The sequence below is a fragment of the Trichosurus vulpecula genome, chromosome 8 (assembly GCF_011100635.1).
Source record: "Trichosurus vulpecula isolate mTriVul1 chromosome 8, mTriVul1.pri, whole genome shotgun sequence".
In the NCBI taxonomy this organism is placed as follows: domain Eukaryota; kingdom Metazoa; phylum Chordata; class Mammalia; order Diprotodontia; family Phalangeridae; genus Trichosurus; species Trichosurus vulpecula.
The window spans coordinates 3,544,168-3,567,346 of record NC_050580.1 but is presented as its reverse complement, the minus strand read 5'-3'; the positions used below and the strand labels follow the sequence as shown (position 1 = coordinate 3,567,346).

General features: G+C 37.5%; 1 protein-coding gene across 1 annotated transcript in view; it reads right to left on the bottom strand.

Moving 5' to 3' along the window:
- TCERG1L (transcription elongation regulator 1 like) overlaps nt 1-23,179 on the bottom strand; it is a 346,843-nt gene that overhangs the window by 278,843 nt on the left and 44,821 nt on the right. Inside the window, exon 4 of the mRNA XM_036736337.1 lies at nt 14,570-14,749. Within this exon, the coding sequence (XP_036592232.1) occupies nt 14,570-14,749 (180 nt within the window). The remainder of the gene's footprint in view (nt 1-14,569; nt 14,750-23,179) is intronic.

Sequence of the window (23,179 nt, the reverse complement as noted above, 5' to 3'; positions counted from 1 at the left end):
CAGCAAAATATTTTCTAAAGATTTTCATGACACCCTCGTGGCCAAGGTAGAGAGATGTGGGCTAAATGAGAGTGCAATGATGTACATTTAGAATTGTTTGATATTTTGCCCATGTAAGAATCATTAATGTGCTGATGTCAAGTTCCAGGGAGTTTTCAATTGGCTCCTCTAGTTCAGTGCCCAGAAAGGTAAACAGTGTTTTCAGTCACTTGAGTGGAGGCACATTGGATACTTTTAACACATTTGCAAATGTCTTAAAACTAGCAAGGCTGGCTACTATGCTAGCTGGGAGGGTCAATATCCAAAAAGGTCTCAATAGATAACATTCTGAAAATCTAATGTCATAAACTTAGTGGAGATCAAAATAATATCCAGCACATGAATTCAAAACTTGATTTCATTTTAAAAATTTTGGAACTCTATATGGAAAGGAACTTATATAACTGGAACGGGGTTTGGCAGAAAGTTTGTTTAGACTAGCATCTTATACTACATAGCATAATAAACTTGAAATAGATGGGAAATCTACATGTAAGGTATCATTTAATAAGCATTATAGAAGAACTAAAGTAGAACAGGAGTGGACCCTTTTCAACCTCAGGCCAGAGAGAGAATTCATTATTTAACACAGCGCAGAGGGCATGGAAATGAGGGAAAATTAGCAAATTCAAACAGATACGCATGTAAGTGTTCGCATTAACAAGAATTATAAGAAGAAACAATGCTGAATGGGGGAAATATTTGCTTTCTTGCATTTCTTATGAAAGTTGGATTATAAACACACACACATGTATGTATGTATGTATGTATGTGTGTATATACTGTCTCTCTATATGTGTATGAGTGTGTATAATAGAAATAAAAAGATTAACAGTCATACATTAATACATATAGAGTAAAAGAAAATGCACAAATTTAAAAAAATAAGATAGAAAGTTTTAGTAGCCATATAAAAATGTTCCAAATTACTTATAATAAGAGAAACATAAAATGAGACAGCTGTAGGTTATAGTGAATATAGGAGACATCTTGGAGCAGAGAAGCGTGAGTTCAAATCTAAACCAAATACTTCCTAGAAGCGTGACCCTTGGTAAATCATTTAACATCTGCCTCAGGTCCCTTATTTTGGAAATGTGGATAAAAATAGAACCTATGTCCTTCATAAGGTTTTTTTTTGAGGAATACACACATACAAGCAAGTAAATATGTGTGTATATATATATATATATATATATATATATATATATATGTGTGTGTGTGTGTGTGTGTGTGTTTGTGTGTGTGTATGTGTGTGCGTACATGTATGTATATGTATATGCATACGTATATGTATATGTATATGTGTGTATAGCTATAAAATTTGGCTATTTCCAAGGAATGATCTCATGCTCATGAACGTGGCAAACATTATTAAATACTAAAACAATGAGTGTTGCTGTATTTATAGAAAGACAGACACACTAACACAATGCTGGTAGAAATGGAGGTTAGTTCAACTATTCAGGAAAACAACTGAGGATTAAGGAAGAAAAGGAAGAAAAGTCTTTGCATACTTGGACCCTGTGATCTCACTACCTTACATAGAGGACAAAGAGAGCAAAGACAAAAAGTAAATTAATTTCTATTGATATTTATATTGAGAGATGATAGATAGACAGTCAATAGCCTTGCTGTGCTTGTGTGTGTATACATGGTGTGAGAGTTATCCATACGTAGATACATATATAGATATGCACATAATCCAGTATTAAAATTACAGGAAATAATGAAATTTCCTATTAATTGAAGAATAACTGTGCAAATGGTAGCATGTGAATACTATAGACTATATTTCTTTTTTCACAAGGAACTTGGAATGCAAAGAATTCAGAGTGACATTTCCTTCTTGGATTTGTTAGTTGATATGCAGTGATGACCATGGAGAATGGAGAATGGTCCAGGCTAGGGCTTCTCCACAGTTGTATACATGTCATGGACCCCTTGGATAATCTTTCTGGTTGTTCCTTCTTAGGTCACATTTTTTTAAAATAATTGAAGGAACTGCTAAATTTCTCTTAGAGGTTATTGAAAATGTGGGGTTTTTTTGTATTATCCAAGTTCACTCCCCTTCATCTATTCACATGAACCCCAAGTTTAGTTTCCTTGCTCTAGGTAGTGACTATAAAATGTAAAACTAAACATCAAAAGAAAACAGAATTCAAATCAAATATAACATAACCAAAGCTGGAATTTACTAACTCTTCTCAGTAGAAAGGCTATGGCCTAAAGGTGTGATATAGACCCTGCCCTATTAGCAATAGAAAAAAAAAACAACTAATTTTACTTTTTTTGGTGAGGAGACAGTATAAGGAAGCATAACATTTTAAGGTGGCAGAAGGATGAGTTTATTGGGACTCAACCCTTGTGTTAAATACACTACTAACCCCTAAACATGCAGGTTGCAATGGGTGGCAATTGAGTATATAAACAATATTAGGTTGACAGTCAACAAATGCAAGGATTTCTAGGCTTCATGAAGAGGATTTCTGCCTCCAGAACATGTGCCAGGAAATGCTGGTTGTGTGCTACACTAAATTCTACTAATGCTGCCTCTCTTCTGTCTTTATGCTCTTTATGATCTCTCGGTCATTTCATCAACACTTACGGGTTCCATCGGAATTTCTACCTGGATGATTCCAATGTCTTCATCCACAACCCTAATCCATCTCTTTAGCTCTCCAATCATGCATTGCCTTTCATGTATCTTTGATCCTCAAGCCTTTTAGATGCATCAAACAAGGACCAGTAGACTTCTCAAACTTAATGTGTCTCCAAAAATATTCATTATCTTCCCCCAAAACCTTTTTTTCTTCCAAGCTGCCATATCACAGTTGAGGGTACCATTGTCTTAACATAAATCTGGCTTGCAGATGTGTGATCATCCTCAAATCTCTATTTGCATCATCCTACATAAGCCATTAATTGGACCAGTTTCTAAAGATTTGTAGGCCCTGACCACACTTGTCTGACACTGAATACTAAGGCAGAAGCAGGCTACACATATATATTGGGATTACATTGGGAACCAAAGGGACAGAGGCAGTCTGAAATGATCAAATGCATGATTTAAGGACATGCCATTGAAAACTATTTTCAGAAACAAAAATCAAAGCAATTAAGATCAGAAGAGTAGATTGAGGCAACTTTGAGGTCCAGACTCTAGGTAAATCACTATTAAAGTAAAAAGAAAAAGGTCAGAAAGTGAGCCAGAGGACAAAAATAAAAGCCAATGCTAAATTTCTCAGATATCTCAGAACTAAGAAAAGTTTGTCAAAAACTGTGAACACTATAAAGAACCTCCAATAAAAAGGAAAGAAATTTGAACATTGTCAGACTATTCTGTACCCACCGGAAAGCTTGGGGGGGAAAGAATACTAGAGCTCAAGATGAAATATGTGGCGATCTAACCGCAAACCTACCCACTCATAACTACTAAGGAGCGAAAGGTAGGGATTCCATTAACAGGATATTCCAAGCATTCCTACATGGGAAACCAGGCCTGATCAAGTGCTCTGCTTTTCCAACTTCCACGTAACACAAGAAAGATTTAGGAAAATACAGCAACCAAAGGAAACCTCAAGAAATGAACAGGGGACGCCATAAGGAGATTCCTTTCTAAAAGTGTCCAAGGAGACCAGGGTGATATCAACGAAGTCAAATAAGAGGGGAAAAGTGGTAGAGAAACAGGCTTGGGGCATCATCGCGTACAACCCACGACGTCGCTCCTACAGGTGAATAAACATTTGGTTTGTGTGGTTCCAGGTGTGATTGCTGTGGTTACCGTCATCGTTGTGTGGGATTAAATGGCAGAATTGGAAAATAATAAAAAGGGAAGAGAAAAGAAAGAAATATAGGGGAAGATGCAGTGTACACGAATGAAGTCAAAGGCTAACAATATGAGGATAACAATTCCTACATTCTCCGGAAGAAAAGTGTTTGGAGGAAAATGGGTAAGCAGGCATGTGAGGGATTGAAATGGGGGATGCGAATTTTGTTTCAGTGGTGGAAAGGGATACTACTGATGATAAAACTTTGAAAAAATAAAAATAAGAAAATGACATCAACATGTAATAACATTTTCATCTCTTCCAGAGGGAAAAGATATTTTATAAAAGAATATAGAAACCTCAAAATGAATATCACTCACGGCAATTTGGGACCTCATTAAAACAACTTCTTTTGCCTCAGGAAAAGGAGAATTGGAAACCCAGGGGATCCTGAATGGTGGGGGGCCACAAACTTAGCTATGGCACTCATCACAACTGGGAAAAATGATCATGCAGAGGGCAAAGTATAATAATGAATTGCACAATCAGAGACACGCAATTCCTACCACAGGACAATTCCCTATCCTCTCTGCCCCTGGAATAAAAGAAATAGGAGAATGTGGCAGAAGAGGGGAAGATCTACCGGGCAACAACACTGAAACCCCTTAGAAAAGGGAACTCCAAATATTTGCTTTAAAACTTCTAATTTCATGGAGAATCTAGAGACTAAAGTAGAAGAAAAATTATCATAAGGGCTATAAATGAAAGAAAAAAGAAGTCTAAAACAGATGAAGGGAAGGGAAATGATGGCAAGAACTAAGGAAAGAAATGCAGTTTTAGAAAAAGGCAAAGCAATTAAACAGCAGCAGCAATAGCTAAACAAATTGGAAGGGAGGAGAAAAAGGGGGATTTCACTTGAATAATCAACTGAAAGGGGAAAGGAGGGGAAAATTGGATTGATACATTAAAGCTAGAAGGAAAAAAACAAAGGACCTAATTAGCCAAGCAAATTCTCTAAAATGAAGGAAAGGGGTCACCTGGGATGGAGGGGAGTAATATATGTAAAGAGAAGAGAGCCAAAGGAAATAGTTAGTAAGGAATAGATAAGGCAGATTTAGCAAAAATAGCTGAAGAGATAAAGTACTATCATTATGGAGGAAAACGAAATCTGAATTAAAAACAAAATACACCAATGGAGAAAATTATAAAGCTAACTAACACTTCAATGTGAATGGACTAAACAATACAACAAAAAACAAACATTGTCACTGGATAACCCCACAATCTATTGCTTATAAGAAACACACCTAAAAACCCAAAACATATATAAATAAAAATGAGGGGCTGGAATAAAATTTACTATGTGTCTGGCAAGTCTGAAAAAGAATTTCAGTCATGCTATCAGACAAAGCAAAAAGAAAAAAAAATTCAATCTAAAAAGTGATAAATAGGGAAATTAAATTATGTTCAAAGGAACTATGGAAAACAGACCAATAGAAATATTAAACTTAAAGGCTTTATCATCTAAATTCTAAAAGGAAAAGTCAACTTATTTACAAAGACATAGATAAGAACACATTAGTGGCAAGAAATACCAATGTCCCTTTCTCATTTTTTAACATATCTAACAAAAAGGAAAATGAAATGAAAATTGTATAAATGAACAAATTGTGGAGGAACTAGAACAGATATGGATGATAGATAGATAACAGGTACATACATAGATAGATATCATACATATACAGATGTTATTCTAGATGGGCTGAAAAAATAATGTATGTATTTCTGAGGACCTCATAGAACTGTTATTTTAAAAATGACCTTGCATAAGGGCATAAAGATATTACAAAGAAATATAAAAAGGAAGAAATCACAAATGCATTTTTACAGATTATAATTCAATAAAATTGTAATCAATTCAGGGCACACAAACACAGGACATAGGCCCAAATGGATAATTTATAATGAACACCTAAGTAATTCATGGGTTAAATAACAAATCATGGAAACCATTCAACAAATTTATCGAAGAAAATAATACTGAAGGAACATATCAAAATTTATAGAGTGAAGTGAAGTATTCCTGAAGGGAACATTACGTGTCTATAAACGTATATTAATAAACTAGAAAAAGGAGAAAATTAAAAAGTAGAATAGGCATTTTTTAAATTACTAATGTATATATGTTTATATATGATATAAACAAACATAAAATAAATACAAAAGAGAAGATATGAAAATTAAAGAAGAAATAATTAAACTAGAAACAAACAAAAATCTATACAACATGACTGAGTGAAGATTCCAAAAAGATCTTGAAAGGATGAAGCATTAGGCAATGTAATAAGATGTAATATATTAGGAAAAATGGAAAGCATTAAATTCAGATTTTTTTATACATGAACTTCATAAGTCTTAGATGGGAAGGAATGTCCAGTTCCTCCCAGTCCAATAATTGTTCTGGGGAGAAAAAGCAACAAGATGTAAGGATGGCAAACGCGTGAGTCTACAGTGGGATATGGTGCCCAAGGAAACCAACAGAATCTTGACATTTATGAAAATAGAGTGTAGCAGACAAAGGAGGCAATTGCTACTCAGGACACTGGCTTCATCAGATCTCTGCAAGAATACATTTTCGGTGCTTTGTGTTTCCTTTCTGATGGAATAATAAAGAATTCTAAGATGCAGAGGATCTGGAGGAGGGGAAAAAGCATGGTGACGAGCCTGCTGTCCAGGTCAGATGGGGCTCTCTCAAAGGAACCGAGGATATTTATCTGGAGAAGAGAAGTCTTGGAGAGGAGGGGATGATGGGTCTTTACTATGATTTGAACATGGAGAACATGTACATGGGCAGAAAGAAACTGTCCTTTGACTTGAAACTGTCCTAATGAAAACAGGAGTTAATATTTATCTATTTTCAGAGCAATATATGTTGATTTGGGGGGTGGAATTTTATGAAGCAAAGAAACAGCACATGGTAGTAGAAAAAAAGCACGGCACTGGTAGGAAGGGACCCTGGGAGAAAGTCCTGGATTTGCCACTTAGTAGCACTGGACCCTCAGCCACTTCACTACCCTCTTCAGTGCCCAATTTCTCACCTAGAAATTGTACAGACTCAGATTGCATGATCTCTGAGATCCCTTTCACTTTTAAAGTTGTATGAATCTATGTCTTGGATTCAAGACCTGTTCTGGTTCTTGAAAGCCATATGACCAGGTCTGAGAAAGTCAGTTCTCCTCTAGTTTTCCTTGTATGTTTAACAATGGGGCATCTTCTGCTCATGCTATAGAGGTGTTGGGAAGATCGTGGGAAGTAAGGAATGGGACAGATCTTCTTAAGCTATGTATCTCTCTGTGAATGCTAAAATTATGATGATTTTTAAAGGGTTATCTCCTCTTACTAAAGCTCCAACCCCATGTCCTTGTCTCATAGATCATCCACAGCTTCTATTTATTTTGTGTGGTCTCAAAATGAACACCTCCTCTACGATAGAGTTGCATTGGACAGCCCATTTCTGCAAGCCAGTTTCTTAATGACAAAGCTAAGCACTTCATCTAGATTTTTCTTTCCTGTGACCATCTCATGGTCCTCCTACTCATCCTGCCATTGGTTATTCTCACACATCACAACATGAGGTAGATTTGTAGTAACTCTGTTGTCGATTATCCTGCAGAGACCTGCCCATCAGTAATGGGCACAGAAATTAATGCTCATTTAGCAGCTACATCCCCAGTGGCTAGATTTATGAAGCATGGAAGAACCTGCCCCCACAAAATTCCTTCATCCTATATAAAACCTATGGAAATGGTCACAAGAAGGTAAAATATTGGATACAACCACTAATGTGACTGAATATGATAGTAGCAGTAGGTTCAATGGCAAAATGTCAAGGAATGGGGTGTTCGTGACCTTCGGAAGACATAAAGCTCTATACAGTATGGAAACCTACTGCCCTGTTCATCTGCATAGAAGACAATAAGTTGCCACTTAATAAGCAGAATGAAGGGCAGATCATTGCTACAAATTAAAACTTCTAGTACTGTACAGGGTTTCTGTACTGCTAGATTGTTCTACCAGAGGATGACTCAGACCTAAGATCTGTGCCTGACATATCAAAAGGGTCATGTTACTCTTGCGAATGTTCTGGCTTGAAGATCCTGGTAATCAGCACCCAGGGATGCTCCAGGATGAAGATGTTGAGGGTGACTGTGGATGTCATGAGCGTGTACTAATGAGAGGGCCTCAATGAGCTAATTGTGGTCTGCATAAGGCACATTAATTAGCCACACACTTTGCAACTGCTCTAGGTCTTGACAAAGATGTTAGCTTAAAGAGCCTCTGTTACTCACTGCCTCATTTTGTGGATTTCTTTTAATGGTTTTATTTGTGGCCATTTGTTTTTTAAATGCATTGAATATCAGACAAAGTTTTTAAAATCTCAACAATTGCATAAAGCTAGCTCGACTCCTCTGTTAGGAATCCACATCTATCTTTTGCACAGAAGCCAGATGATTTTCTGGCATTTTTGGTTGTTGATAATTATTTTGTTATAATTTTTCCTTTGAGAGTTGGTTGAAATTTTAATATGTATTATGACAATTTTGATTACAGTGGAGGAGGGAACCAAGAAAGAGAAGACTTTCTCCCCACATGGCTAGATTATTGTTGTTATAAAACTCATTTTACCATCAGCAGCCTTTGCTAATGAGGCAGGCTGACAGACACTGGGAAGGCTGGCTTGCAGAATCCTGGCACTGAGATGCAGTTTTCATATGCCATGTTGCTTGGCTCTTACTTTACAGATAGGAGAAAGCCTTAGTCACTTCCCAGCTGTTCTGTGGCAGGAAAAAATGTTAAATTTAAACCATTAAATAATTCTGAAAGCAAAGGAACAGGTGGCAAATGGTTTATATGGCAGATGGTGCCTTTTTAATATTTGTATTTGATAGTAATTCACACTATGAGGGTCCAGAATGGCTCACACCGATTTTACCTTTTTCACTCGAATGCTTATGGAATTGTGGGAGAAGAAATAAAAATGAATTTGGTATTTTTTAAAGCTTCACCTCATCTGCTTTATTGAGAGTAGAAAAGCATTAAATAACTTAGTTTCGTCCTTAGCTGAATTAATTTTGCTTTCTTCTTCATTCCATCATGGCTTCTGAAAAATGTAAGCAATTCAAAATATTGACTGGTAAAGTTTTGACTACAAACCATTCTATCTTCATTTAAAAAAAATGTTATTTTTAATAGAGTTTCCATTTCTCCTACCATATTTTCTCTCCCAATAGCCCTCTTTTCTCCTTAAATGTAGGGGTGTAATGGTATTTAAATTTGAAGATCTTTCCCACCCATTAATAAGCCATGTGGCCTGCTTATGTCACAAGAAGCTTAAGTTACATATGGTGGGAGGAGCTTGCTGAGAGGAAAAGGAAACTGAGGGAGTGAGCAGATGTAGGCAAGCTGGCTGTGCTATGAGTGTGTTTGTGGGAAGGCCCCAGCAGGGGTGGTTGATGGCTCTGGGATGGAGTGGTTCTCTGCTGTGATAACGTGTATTGGATTCTTTGCTGCTTCTGCTGCAATGGATTGGGCTTATTGGTTTGGGGATCTGGTTCTCTGGTGTTTGCATAAATTGTTTACTTCTGCCTTCTACATGAAGAGTCTCTTATATTTTGCGATACAGAACTACATAGGCATCTTGACAATTGCCATCTATATTGCTAATACAAGGGGTGAGCATGCTGCATGCTGTTTACTGTTTGAGCTACCTTTATCAACATTTACATTCAGTCCTACAATTTGGACAGCTTCCCAAAGAGGAGTTGGAGATATATGAATTAATTAATTCACAGTTGTCTAAAGAAAAGAGGAAAGAAGCAGGATCATATTCTTTTCATATCGCGTTTCTTGTTCTTGACAAAGGCTCCGAGGTTCTAATCTTAAGGGAAGTGTGCCTGCTGGTAACCTTGGGAGAATATACTTTAGGGTAGGTGTTTGTGGGTGCACATGCATGGCACACACAAAAATAAACACATATATGATTTGAACATGTGCTGTTCCTCCATATTGATGCCCTGTAAAGTCTCAGTGTGACATTAAGATGAATCAAGGTTCTTAAAGCCTATATTCATGGAAATGAAAATCTGGGTTCTCCTCCCCAGAGGATAAATGATAAATAGGGGTGCAAACTTGAGTTTCCTATGCAGAATCTAAGTGACAACCGAAAAAAGGTTTAAAAAAGGCACAATGTCTGATTCTTTCTTGGGAGATGAATGGCTTAGTAACCAATGTCACGAACACTGTCTCGTCACATGAAGATATGGGCTTGTGATCCGTGTAGGTGGAGGGCATGACCACACTGAGGACATTTCAGTATGCTGCAATACTGAATTATAGACACATACGTAAATGCACACATATAACCACTCACCTACCCAGAGAGAGTGACTGGAGTATAGACTTGCAGTCCAAAAGGCCTGCCTTTGACATAGGCAGGACAGGCAGCAGGGGTGCCACAGTTGGAGTAGGGAAGACCTAGGTTGGAATGCTACCTCTGACCTTTACTAGTTATGTGACTCAGGTAAGGCAGTCATCATCTCTGAGCTTCACTTTCTTCCTCTGCAAAGTGAAAGTTCAAATAGAACTCACCTCATGGGTGACAATCAAACTGCTAGCCCATGTAAAGTGCTTCGAAGACATTAAAGCAGCACATAAATACTACTACCATTACTAGTGTCATTGTCACGATTTTATTGTATTCTTATTTTGTGGCCGAGCTGTGTGATGAGGGGTGAATCACACCAACTTTCTGGGCTTCCGTTTTCTTGCCCCCAAGATGGAGATCCAGACACAACACTTACTCGCTCTGTGACCCTGGTCAAGTCACTTAACACAGTTGCCTCAAAGATAGAGATGATCATGCTTTCAGCTCCCACATCACCAGATCGCTATGAAGATTTAAGGAATGCATGTATCCAAAACTTTGCTTGATACTAAAGTACTAAATCAGCATCATTATTATAGAGACATTCTTTTTTACCATATCATATGCAGGCATTGGCTGTGATGTCCATGTGGCAGGTTTTCCAATTTAATGTTCGCTGACTGAATAGTTATTTGATGGTGCAATATTTGGAAACCAAAATCATTTTAAAGCTATAAGACTAACATAAAAATTGATTGACAATTCAAGGTCATCCAATGTGGAAGAAAATCATCCTGTGGAATCAGTTAAGCTCAGACACTTCTGTCTAGAAGCTGCTGTGGTTTGCTTAGCTTGTTGTTCAGTCATTGTTTTCAGTTTTGTCTGACTCGGTGTGATCCCATTTGGAGTGTTCTTGGAAGATACGGAATGGTTTGTCATATCCTTTTCCAACTCATTTTACAGATAAGGAAAGTGAGGTAAGCAGGGTTAAGTGACTTGTCTAGGGTGACAGAGAGCTAGGAAGTATCTGAGGCCAAATTTGAACTCAAGAAGAAAAGCCTGCCTGGCTTCAGGCCCAACACTCTATCCACTGTGCCACCTACCTGCCAAAGGTGCCGTTCCATTCCTTGAAGACCTGATAGATAAAGGGAAAATGGCTTAAAATTGCTACCAGGAATCCCTGGTTTCCTTTCTAGCACTCCACTTACTTGACAAGCAAAGGGTCTAGTTCAGTAACCTAGTGAATATACCTGGTGTCAAAGCCAGAAAAAACATTGCTTTAAATCCCAACCTCTGATACATCATAGCTATGTGTCTTTGGCTCAGTACTTCAAACTCTCAGTTCCCTGGACAAATCTTTAAGAACATAAGTGATGAGAAGGTTCTGATGTGTATTGTGAAGGGGAGTTTCCTCACTCAGGATTTTCTTATACCAATGTTCCAATCAAAATTCCTATCCCTAAGTTTAGAACAGAAAGGCTTCAGGGTACAGTGGAAATAAGGATGACCTGGGAGTGCAGAAGAGTAGGATCCGTGTCCTCTCTCTAAGTCGTTCTGGCTCTATGGCCCTGGACAAGGCCTTTGAACTCTCAAAGTCCCAAGCAACTCTCTGAGAATCTTAAGTTTCAGATAATCTGCTGATCCCTCCACTGATGCACAAGTCCTCCTAAGATGTGAAATCACAGCCACAGACCAAACTAGCCCCTGCCCTCACTCCTACACCAAAGTAAGAGCATTCAGCCAAAAAAGAGTCACCTCATTTCTGGGCAAATGACCTCTTCCCCTCTCCTCTTTCTCTCTCCCTTTCTCATGCATTTTCAGTGAAGCAATTCCTTCAATGACTGACTTGAGTCTTTAATGAGATTTCTGACTGAAAGCAGCTCAATCATTGTTGGTCTGGTATTTCCTACTGATGTGCTGCTACAGAAATGTTAGCTTTTGTACCTATAGATGCATTTTTCTGCCATCACATCCATGTAAGCATTGGTTGAGGGCTATATATACCCTGCTTTCAATCTTGGTGCTCAAATAATTATGAATATGGTTTCTCTTTTAGACACCAAAATCCTTTACAGGCATCATAAACCTAAGAACAAACATATGCAGGTGTAAGGATCTCTTCTCTCTATATCTTTCTTTTCTGTCTCACTGTCTCTTTCTCTCTCTGTCTCTGTGTCTGTCTGTTTGTCTGTCTGTCTCTCTCTCCCTCTCTCCCTCTCTCTATCTCTCTGTCTCTGTCTCTGTCTCTCTCTCTCTCTCTCTCTCTCTCTCTCTCTCTCTCTCTCTCTCTCCAAACTAGAGGAAAGAGAGATAACCAACAGTTTTCTTTGGGAAGCAGATGAACTTTCCAAAAGAAGGACCTATAAGGCATGGAAAGTATCCAGTTTGTCTTCAGTTCTTCGATCCATACCAGACAGCAGTTACGGCACTGAGTAGGTCAAAAGGATTACAGCTTTTTCCCAGTTTCCCAATTTATTGCCTCCTCTTCCCCTGAAAGTTTCAAATGCGCTCTCTGTGGTGGAGCCGCCCTTCCAAATTGAATCAAGCTTATTAACACAAATGATCGCACCAGTAAAGCTGGGAGATCCTGTTTTAATATTACCCTTTACGTCTTGTTGACAGTGCATCCTGACAGTTATCGCTAAGATGGATAACATTGGTGCTCATCTTTCTAACTGAATGCACATTATGGCAAATTGGATTATGGAAACCTTATAAAATTCAAACATGGAAAGTTGCCCAATTAGTATGTGACTTTATAAATCATAAAAGAGGCACAGGAACTGAGATTTCCCCACCCCTATTGCCAGGGTACAGAGTTGTTGCTCATTCAAAGATTTATTTCCTTGAGAAATCATATGTCATCTTTAATAAGTATAGATGGACAGATGTTTTTAACCAAAAGCCTGACATGGTCGTGAATGATGTTCCCCACAAGGGATTATCTGGGTATTTTATTATAGTTCTTGTCTCTCCAGATCATTCATTTCCCTGGGGAAATATAACCATCAGGCTATACTTGACTGCCCAAAGCTAGGTTCTCACGTTAATCAACTGACCAATTAATCTTCCCCATAGAAAAATATGAAAGGAACAGAAAATAACTAGAATATCAAACAATTTCATTTTCTCCTCCCCCACTTAATTTTGTTAAGTATTAACAAATCAAATTAAAAACTGTTAATGTGATACAAATTTACATCCTCCAGAAAAGAGAGGGAGGAAATCAAGATTTCTCTCACAAAGCTATACTGGCACCATGCAATATAATCTTAGTTTCAATAACCCCTTGTTTTAGTCCAATTTCCATCTGATTTATTTCTTTAGTAACTATTTTTATTTCATCCCATATTTCTCTTGGTATTTTTTTGCCTAAAATTAAAAACAGAATGAAAGAGAAATATAGAAATATCTGTATCTATCTATCTATCTACAGATGTATGCATATATGTGTATATATATATATATATATATATAATGTGTATATATATATATGTAGAGAGAGAGAGGGAGAGGGAGAGGGGGAGAGAGAGAGAGAGAGAGAGAGAGAGAGAGAGAGAGAGAGAGAGAGAGAGAGAATGACATCTACATTAGAAAAATGATTCTTGGGCGTAAAAATGAAGAATCCGGGTTTTTTGTCTTGTTTTGCTCCCCCCCCCCACCCAAAACACTATTCTTTTTGGAAGATGTGCACACTGAATCTTGAAGAATCCAGCTTGTGGAACACACCACAATAGGCTTTGTCTCTTTCCCTTCCTTCACACACTGATGCCCAGAGTCCATCCATCTGCCATCCTCCTCTCTCTGACAACAGATCCCAGCACATCACTTATGAACAGAATAAGCTCTTGGGTCAACTTTGCTCACATTGAGCTGCACTGTCTGCCCACTGCCACATGGCTCATGCATGCATGTGCCAGTAGATTTACAAACAGTGGGGGAGATAAGTGACCGTATGTCTGGAATGACTTTAACTGGCAAATGTTCATGCAGTATGAAAAGGGCGGCTTTTCTAGTTTAGTCCCAAATATTCTTTTTTGCATTTTTTACTTTGTGCTTTGATGTTTTTTGCAGATGTTGGCCTCACTTCTCATCATTTTCTCTGATTATCACTGAAAACCTCTGTTACTGTGCCCTCCTCAGACATTACTGTTAGATTCATTCAATCTTACAGCCTTGACTAGTAGGGGCCATCTTTAACTTCCACAAAACCTACTATCAAAACAGGGAACAACAGCCTTCCCAGAGAGAGCGTTTATCCTTGGATGTGGGAAGCGGTGGGGGAGGCTTATACATAATAAGGATTCATCTCAATGCCACAGCCAGATCTGGCACTTACCTGAGAAGGGGGCTGTCAGCAGGGGGATTTTGATGGGTGCCAGTGTCAGCAAATGGCATGGCTGCACAGCGGAAGCTGAAGGTCCCCGAAGCCCTTCGGGCTCTACAGAGACCATGGCTGTTGATGTGATGGCAATGGCTGGATGACTGCCAACTTGCTTAAGGCCATTTGGACATCCCACTGCAGAAAGTGGACAAAGAGAAAAGGCTTAGTTTCAAATTGTGATGGAAAGAAAAAAAGAAAACAAAATGTCTCTAAAAATACGAAGAAGGCAACCCTTAAGCTAGAGAAGTTACGTGGCACATACTTGGTGTTATACACATGTTTAGTGATTTAGACCTGAGAGAAAACTTTTAAAGGCCATCTGGGCCAACACTCTGAGTTCATAGATGAGGAATGACTTGTTCATGGTCAGAAAGGCAAATACTGACAGAAACAGAAGTTGAATCCTGCTCTTCTAACAGGTAGGCCAGTCCTCTAGTCAACGTACTATGCTTTTTCTGCAGGACAGTATTTACTCAGTCAATAGAAATTGGTTTAGCTGAATCAGAATGTAAAGAATTGCAAAAATAACATTGCTTACCTCAAGGCACACACATGAATTGGGGACAAAGAACAGTTATGTTTGTGATGACAATAAAAACAAAGATAACACATTTCTATGATAAGGTTTTATTCTGTATCATATCCTTGTCATGTCCTCTTCTCCCCACAACCCATATATAGGGCATTCAAGTAATATTACCCCCAGGTCAAGCGATTTCCCAAGCCTTCACAGCAAGTGTATCAGCAAGCCAATGGTCACAACATTGATGGTAATTGTGAATATGCCTGTGTAGTTCTGTATTGCAAAATATAAGGGACTCTCCATACAGAAGGCAGAAGAAGTAAAACATTTATTCAGACACCAGAGGACCAAATCCCAAAACCAGTAAGCCTACTTCATCATAGCAGCAAAGAACTTAAGACACAGTATCACAGCATGGAGCATCACCATCTCATTAGCCTTCCCCTCTGCTGGGGGCTTCCCACAATCACTCACAAATCCTAGCTCACTCCTCGCCTGTGCCCTTCTCCTCCCATGGTTCTAACTCTCTCTGAGTATCTCCTGCTCCACCCTTCCAGTTCCACTCATTCAGCAAGCCCCTCCCTCCATGTGTGACTAACTCTTCCTGTGACATAAGCAGGTCACATGGGCCTTTTAATGAGTGGGAAAGATATTCAAATTCACATTACCATTACAGCAAGCAAGTATCCAAGTTAGGGTTCTGACACAACTGTACTGATTCTGAGGCCTGTACTTTTGCCTTTAACCAAGACTTTGTGAAGTAAATCCAAAGAACACTACAAGAAACACAAGGATAAAGAGATCACAGTAGCTGAGGGTGCAGAAAAAGCATCTAGCAAGATGAAACTTGAGCAAAGTCCAGAAAGCTCAGGAGAATGATGGGAATGAAAGTCTAAAGAAAGAATTCTACAATGAGCAGAAGATGGACAGGTGATCGAGGGAACCTAATACCCTCTCTCATATTAAGTGGCAACAAGCTACGTCCTCACTCCTTTGTCAGATGATAACTATCAATGGGCCAACCAGTCAGATGCTGGAAGTGTGAACAAAGCCTAAGCAGCTTTATTGAAACAATCAATTAATTAATTAATTTAATTAATCTTTCATCTGGGTTAAAAAGAAAATCCTGATTCCTGTATAAATCCTTAAAAGTCTTTGGATATAATGGAGTGATCTCATACAGGAATTATGTTCAACTGGACACAGATAATAAGTACCTCTCATATGCAAGACATGTGTGGGAGACAGAGCTGTATAAGATCACTGTCTTCAAAGGTTCAAATTGATAAGGATGAACGAATTCACATGTAAACAATGTGAGGCAGCGATTGATGAGAAAAGCAGGAGAGAAGTACCAAGCGAGAAGGAAGTACAGAAGCTCACTGAATAACATAACGCCTTAAAATTACAACTGAGCTAGCGGAAGCTAATGAAGCTCTGAAACATTAAGACACAATAAAACCAAATTGAAAAAAAAATAAAAATAGAAGAAAAAATGAAACTTCTCCTTGGGAAAAAAGTGTCACCTAGAAAACAGATCCAGGAGAGATAATATAAGAATTATTGGTCTACCTGAAAGCCATGATTTATAACCACAACAACAACAAAAACTACCCTAATACATTGGAACCAGAAGACAAAATAGAAATTGAAAGGTTACACTGACGACCACCTGAAAGAAATCCCAAAATGAAAACCCCCAGGAACATCATAGCAAAATGCAAGAGCTCACAGATCAAGGAAAAAGTGCTGCAAGCAGCCACAAGGAAACAATTGAAATATCATGGAGTTACAGTCAGTATTACAAAAAATTTAGCAGCTTCCACATTAAAGAACCAGAGGGTTTGGAATATATCAGAAGACAAAGAAAATAGAATTACAATCATGAATCACCTACCCAGCAAAATTGGATATAATCTTTCAGGAGGAAAATGGATCTATAATGAAAGAGAAGACTTTCAAGCATTCTTGACTAAAAGACCAGAGCTGAATAAAGTACTTTACCTCCAAATACAAGCCTCAAGGGAAACATAAGAAAGAAAAAGTTTAAAAAAACAGGAAAGAGAAAACATAAGAAATCCAACAAGACTAAATTGTTTACATTTCTATATGGCAAGATAATATCTGTAACTCTTAAGAACTTTATTACTATAAGAGCAATGAGGAGTATATATAGACAGTGTGTGGCTATAAAATGAGTTTGATAGTAAGATACTCCCCCCTTTCCACCCCAAAAAAATAAAGGAGTGAGAAACAAAATTGCACTGGAAGAAGGAGGGTGGAATGGGGTAAACTATCCCACATAAAAGAGTCATGAAAGAGCTATTATAATTAAGAGGCAGATGAGAGGTAAAGCTTAAACCTTACTGTCATCAAAATTGTCTCAAAAAGAAAATAACACACACATTCAGTTGCATATGAAACTATATCATATCCTATAAGGAAGCAAAAAGAGACAGGGAAAATAGAACGGAGAGGGAGGACTGATAAACGGGAGGGTACATGGGGGAAGGCAATGATCAAAATTAAAGCACTTGTGAGGAAGGGAAGGGTGGAGGTAAGAGAAAGAGTGATACACAAGGGGAAAATAATATGGATGGAAATACAGTTATCATAACTATAAATGTGAATAGGATGAACTCACTCATAAAACAGAAGTGGATAGCAGAATGGATTAAAAATCAGAATTCTACAAAATGTTGTTTACATGAGAAAACATTTGATATACACAGAGGAAAGGTAAGGGACTAAAACAGAGTCTATTATGCTTCAGCTGAAGTAAAGAAAGCAGGGGTAGCAATCCTGATCTCAGTCAAAACACAACCAAAAACAGATTTAATTAAAAGAGCTAAGAAAGGAAATTTTATTTTGCTGACAGGTACCATAGACAATGAAGTCATATCAACACTAACCAATTATGCACCAAATGTTACAGCATCTAAATTTTTGAAGAAATTGAATGAGTTTTAGGAGGCAATAGATAATAAAACTATACTGGTGGGGGACCCCAACTTTCCCCTCTCAGAACTAGATAAATCTATCCAAAAAATAAAAAAAAAAGAAAGTAGTTTAGTAGGTGAATAAAATTGTGGAAAAGTTAGATATGATAGATCTCTGGAGATTAACAGAAAAGAAATAAAATATTTAAATAACTCAATCTTAGAAAAAGAAATTGAACAAGCCATCAATGAACTTCTTAAGAAAAAAAAGTCAGGGCCAGATGGATTCACAAGTGAATTCTACCAAACATTTAAAGAACAATTAGTCGTCAACATTTCTATATATTACCAACAAAGTCCGGAGGCAAGAGATGGAAAGAGAAATTCTATTTAAAATATCTGTAGATGATATAAAATACTTGGGAATCTACCTGCCAAGACAAACCCAGGAACTATAGGAACACAACCATAAAACACTTTTCACACAAATAAAGTCAGATCTATACAACTGCAAAACTATCAATTGCTCATGGGTAGGTCAAGATAATATAATAAAAATTGACAATTCTACCTAAATTAATCTATTTGTTCAGTGCCATGCCAATCAAGCTATCAAAAATGATTGTATTGAGCTAGAAAAAAATGGTAACAAAATTCATCTGGAAGAATAAAAGCTCAAGAACATCAAGGGAATTGATGAAAAAATGCAAAAGAAAGTGTCCCACCTCTACTAAATCTCAGACAGTATTATAAAGCAGTAAATGTCAAAACAATCTGGTACTGGCTAAGAAAGAGAGAAGTGGATCAATGGAATAGATTAGGTATAAATTATTTTAGAGTAAATGACCATAGTAATCTAGTATAAGATAAATCCAAAGATACAAACTTTTAGAATAAAATCACATTATTGAAAAAACAACTGCTGTGAAAACTGGAAAACGGTATGTCAGAAACTAGGTATAGACCAACATCTTATGCCATACGCCAACTGCTGTTAAAACTGAAAAATGGTATGTCAGAAACTAGGTATATACCAACATCTTACACCATATGCCAAGATAAGGTCAAAATGGCTACATGATTTACACACAAAGAGTGTCATAAACAAATTAAGAGAGCATAGATTAGTTTATTCATCAAATTTTTCAATGAGGGAAGAATTTAAGACCAAAGAAGATATAGATAGCATTTCAAAATGTATGTTTGATTGTACAAAATTAAGAAAATATGCACAGACAAAACAAATGCAACCAAAATTATAATAAAAACAGAAAAATGTGGAAAGTTTTCTAACACACATCTCTGATAAAGGCCTCATTTCTCAAGTATATAGACAACTGAGTCAAATTTATAAAAATACAAGTTATTGCCCAATAGGTAAATGGCCAAAGGATACAAACAGGTAGTTTTCAGACAAAGAAATCAAAGCTATCTATAGTCATATAAAAAAGCTCTAAATCACAATTAATTAGAGAAACACAAATTAAACAACTCTGAACTACCACTACACAATTATCAGATTGGCTAATATGTCAGAAAATGAAAATAACAAGTGTTGGAGAAGATGTGGGGAAATTAAAACACTAATGCACTATTAGCAAAGTTGTATTCTTATTCAAACATTCTGGAGAGCAATTTGGAACTATATCCAAAGGGCTACAACAACATGTATATGCTTTGGCCAAGCAATGCCACTACTAGGTCTGTGTCACAAAGAGAAGAAAAACGAAAAAGAAAAAGAACAAAAATATTTTGAGTAGCTCTTTTAGTGGTGGCAAAGAATTGAAAATTGAGGAGATAGCCATCAATTGGAGAATAGCTGAACAAGTTGTTGTATATGATTGTGACAGAATATTATTATGCTTTCAGAAATGATGAGTAGGATGCTTTCAGAAAAGTGCATGGAAAGACTTCCATGACTGATGCATAATGAAGTGAACAGAACTAGGAGAATGTTGTACATAATAAGAAGAATATCGTTTGAAGAACTGTGAATGACTTAGCTATTCTCAGCAATGTAATGACCCAAGAGAATCCAAAAGGACAAATGACGAAGAATACTATCCACCTCCAGAGAAAGAACTGATATTGTTTAAATACAGACTGAAGTATGCAATTTTTCACTTTTTCTTTCCTTTTATTTTCTTTTATTCAAATCTTATAGAAAATGACTAATATGAAACTGTTTTTTTTGTTGTTTTCTTTGGATTTTTTACTTGATATTTTTTAGTTTTCAGCATTGATTTCCACAAGATTTTGAGTTACAAATTTTCTCCCCATTGCTACCCTCTCCCCACTCCAAGATGGCATATATTCTGATTGCTCCATTCCCCAGTCAGCCCTTCCTTCTATCACCCCCTTCCCCTCCTCCCCCATCCCTTTTCCCCATACTTTCTTGTAGGACAAGATAGATTTCTATGCCCCATTGCCTGTATATCTTATTTTCCTGTTGCATACAACAACAAACTTTTTTGCGGGAGTATCTGCTTTTAAAACTGTGAGTTCCAAATTCTTTCCCCTCCTCCCTCCCCACCCATTCTCCCTTAGAAGGCAAGCAATTCAACACAAGCCACACATGTGTCATTATGCAAAACACTCTCATAAACAGTCATGTTGTGAAAAACTAACTATATTCCCCCCCCATCCTGTCTCCCTTTATTCAATTTTCTCCCTTGACCTTGTCCTTTTCAAAAGTGTTTGCTTTTGATTACTTCTTCCCCCTATCTGCCCTCCCTTCTATTGTCCCCCATTTTTTATCCCCTTCCCCCTACTTTCATGTGGGGTAGGATACCCAATTGAGTGTGTATGTTATTACCTCCTCAAGTCAAATACAATGACAGCAAGATTCACTGATTCCCCCTTGCCTTCCCCCCTCTTCCCTTCCAACACAACCGCTTTTTCTTGCCACTTTTATGTGAGATAATTTACCCCATTCGATCTCTACCTTTCTTTCTCCCTCTCTCAATTTATTCCTCTCTCATCCCTTAATTTGATTTTATTTTGTTAGATATTACCCCTTCATATTCAACTCACCCTGTGCCCTCTGTCTACACATACATACAAACATACATATACATACATATATATATATATATACATATACATATATATATGTATATGTGTGTGTATATATATATATATGTGTATATATATATATATATATATATATATATATATATATATATATATATATATTCCCTTCAGCTACACTAATACTAAGGTCTCAGGAATTATACACATCATCTTTCCACGTAGGAATGTAAACAAAACAGTTCAACTTTAGTAAGTCCCTTATGATTTCTCTTTCTTGTTTACCTTTTCATGCTTCTCTTGATTCTTGTGTTTGAAAGTCAAATTTTCTATTCAGCTCTGGTCTTTTCACTGAGAAAGCTTGAAAGTCCTCCATTTTATTGAAAATCCATATTTTGCCTTGGAGCATTCTGGGTAGGTGATTCTTGGTTTTAATCCTAGCTCCATTGACCTCCAGAATATCCTGTTCCAAGCTCTTCAGTCTCTCAATGTGGAAGCTGCTAGATCCTGTGGTATCCTGATTGTTTTTCCACAATACTCAAATTGTTTCTTTCTGGCTGCTCGCAGTATTTTCTCTTTGACATGGGAGCTCTGGAATTTGGCAACAATATTCCTAGGAGTTTTCTTTTGGGGATATTTTTGAGGAGGCGATGTGGATTCTTTCAATTTCTATTTTACCCTCTGGCTCTAGAATATCAGGGCAGTTCTCCTTGATAATTTCTTGAAAGATGATATCTAGGCTCTTTTTTTGATCGTGGCTTTCAGGTACTCCAATAATTTTCAAATTATCTCTCCTGGATCTATTTTCCAGGTTAGTGGTTTTTCCAATGAGATATTTCACCTTGTCAACTCAGATCCAAGCAGGCCCTGCACTCCCACTCTGATCTGCTGCTTAATCCCTCCCACCTGGTGGGCCTAGGGCTGGAAGCAACTGCAGCTGGAAGCAGCCCCAGAGCTATAGCACTTCCATGTCCCTGGGCCTGGGGTGACTAGGCACTCCTTTCACTCCCTTCTAGCAGTTCTATCCACTAACCTTCTGTGTTGTCTTTGTTTGAGAAGTCTGGTTACTGCCACAGCTCAATGATGCAGGGGCCTGTGGCTGGTTCTGTCTGGCTCCCTGTCTGGTTGGTCCTGGTGTGGCCCACGCTGGGCTCTGCTTTGCTCTGCTCCCAGGATGGTGCAGTAGACCCTTCCCAGCGACCATCAAAGCTTTCCTGGGATGGAGCCCTGCTTCCCTCTGTTATTTTGTGGGTTCTGCAGCTGTAGAATTTGTTCAGAGCCATTTTTATAGGTTTTTGGAGGGACCTTGGGGAGAGCTCACACAAGTCCCTGCTTTCCAGCTGCCATCTTGCATTTGAAAATGTTTTACGTAATTGCAAAATGTAAAACCTACATTTGATTGTTTTCAATCTCAGGGAGGGTGCAGGGTAGTTAAAGAAGGAGGGAACACAAAACTTTAAATAAAAATGCTAAACAAAATTTAAAACCATAAAAAATTTAAAAGAAGAATATAGATTACAAAAAAAAATCCATCCTCTGGTTTCAGCAAAACCTAAGAAGACTTATATGAAACGATGCAGACTGACGTGAGTGGAATCAGGAAAACATTGTGTATGGTAACAGCTACATTTTACAACTATGAAAGTCTTAGCTACTCTGATCAGGACAATGATCCAAGACAATTCAGAAGGACCCATGATGAAAAATGTATCTGCCTTCATAGAGCGATGTGATTAATTCTGAGTACAGATTTAAGCAGAATGTTTTTCACTTTTTAACGTTTCTTTATTTTTTTATTTTGGCAATATGGCTAATACAGAAATATGTTGCACATTACTTCACATGTAGAATCATTCTCATGTTGCTTGCCTTCTCAATGGCTGGGGGAAGAGCACAAGATAAAGAGACAATTAGGACATCAAAATATTTGTAAATGAATGTTAAAATAGACTTGAGACTGTAGCAAAAAAAAGAAGACTGCAAAATGTCATTTTAAATGTAAGCATGTAAAAGACTTAACCCTTATGGAGGAGGTACCATTGGAGTGCAGTCCTGAAGGTAATCAGGGATTAT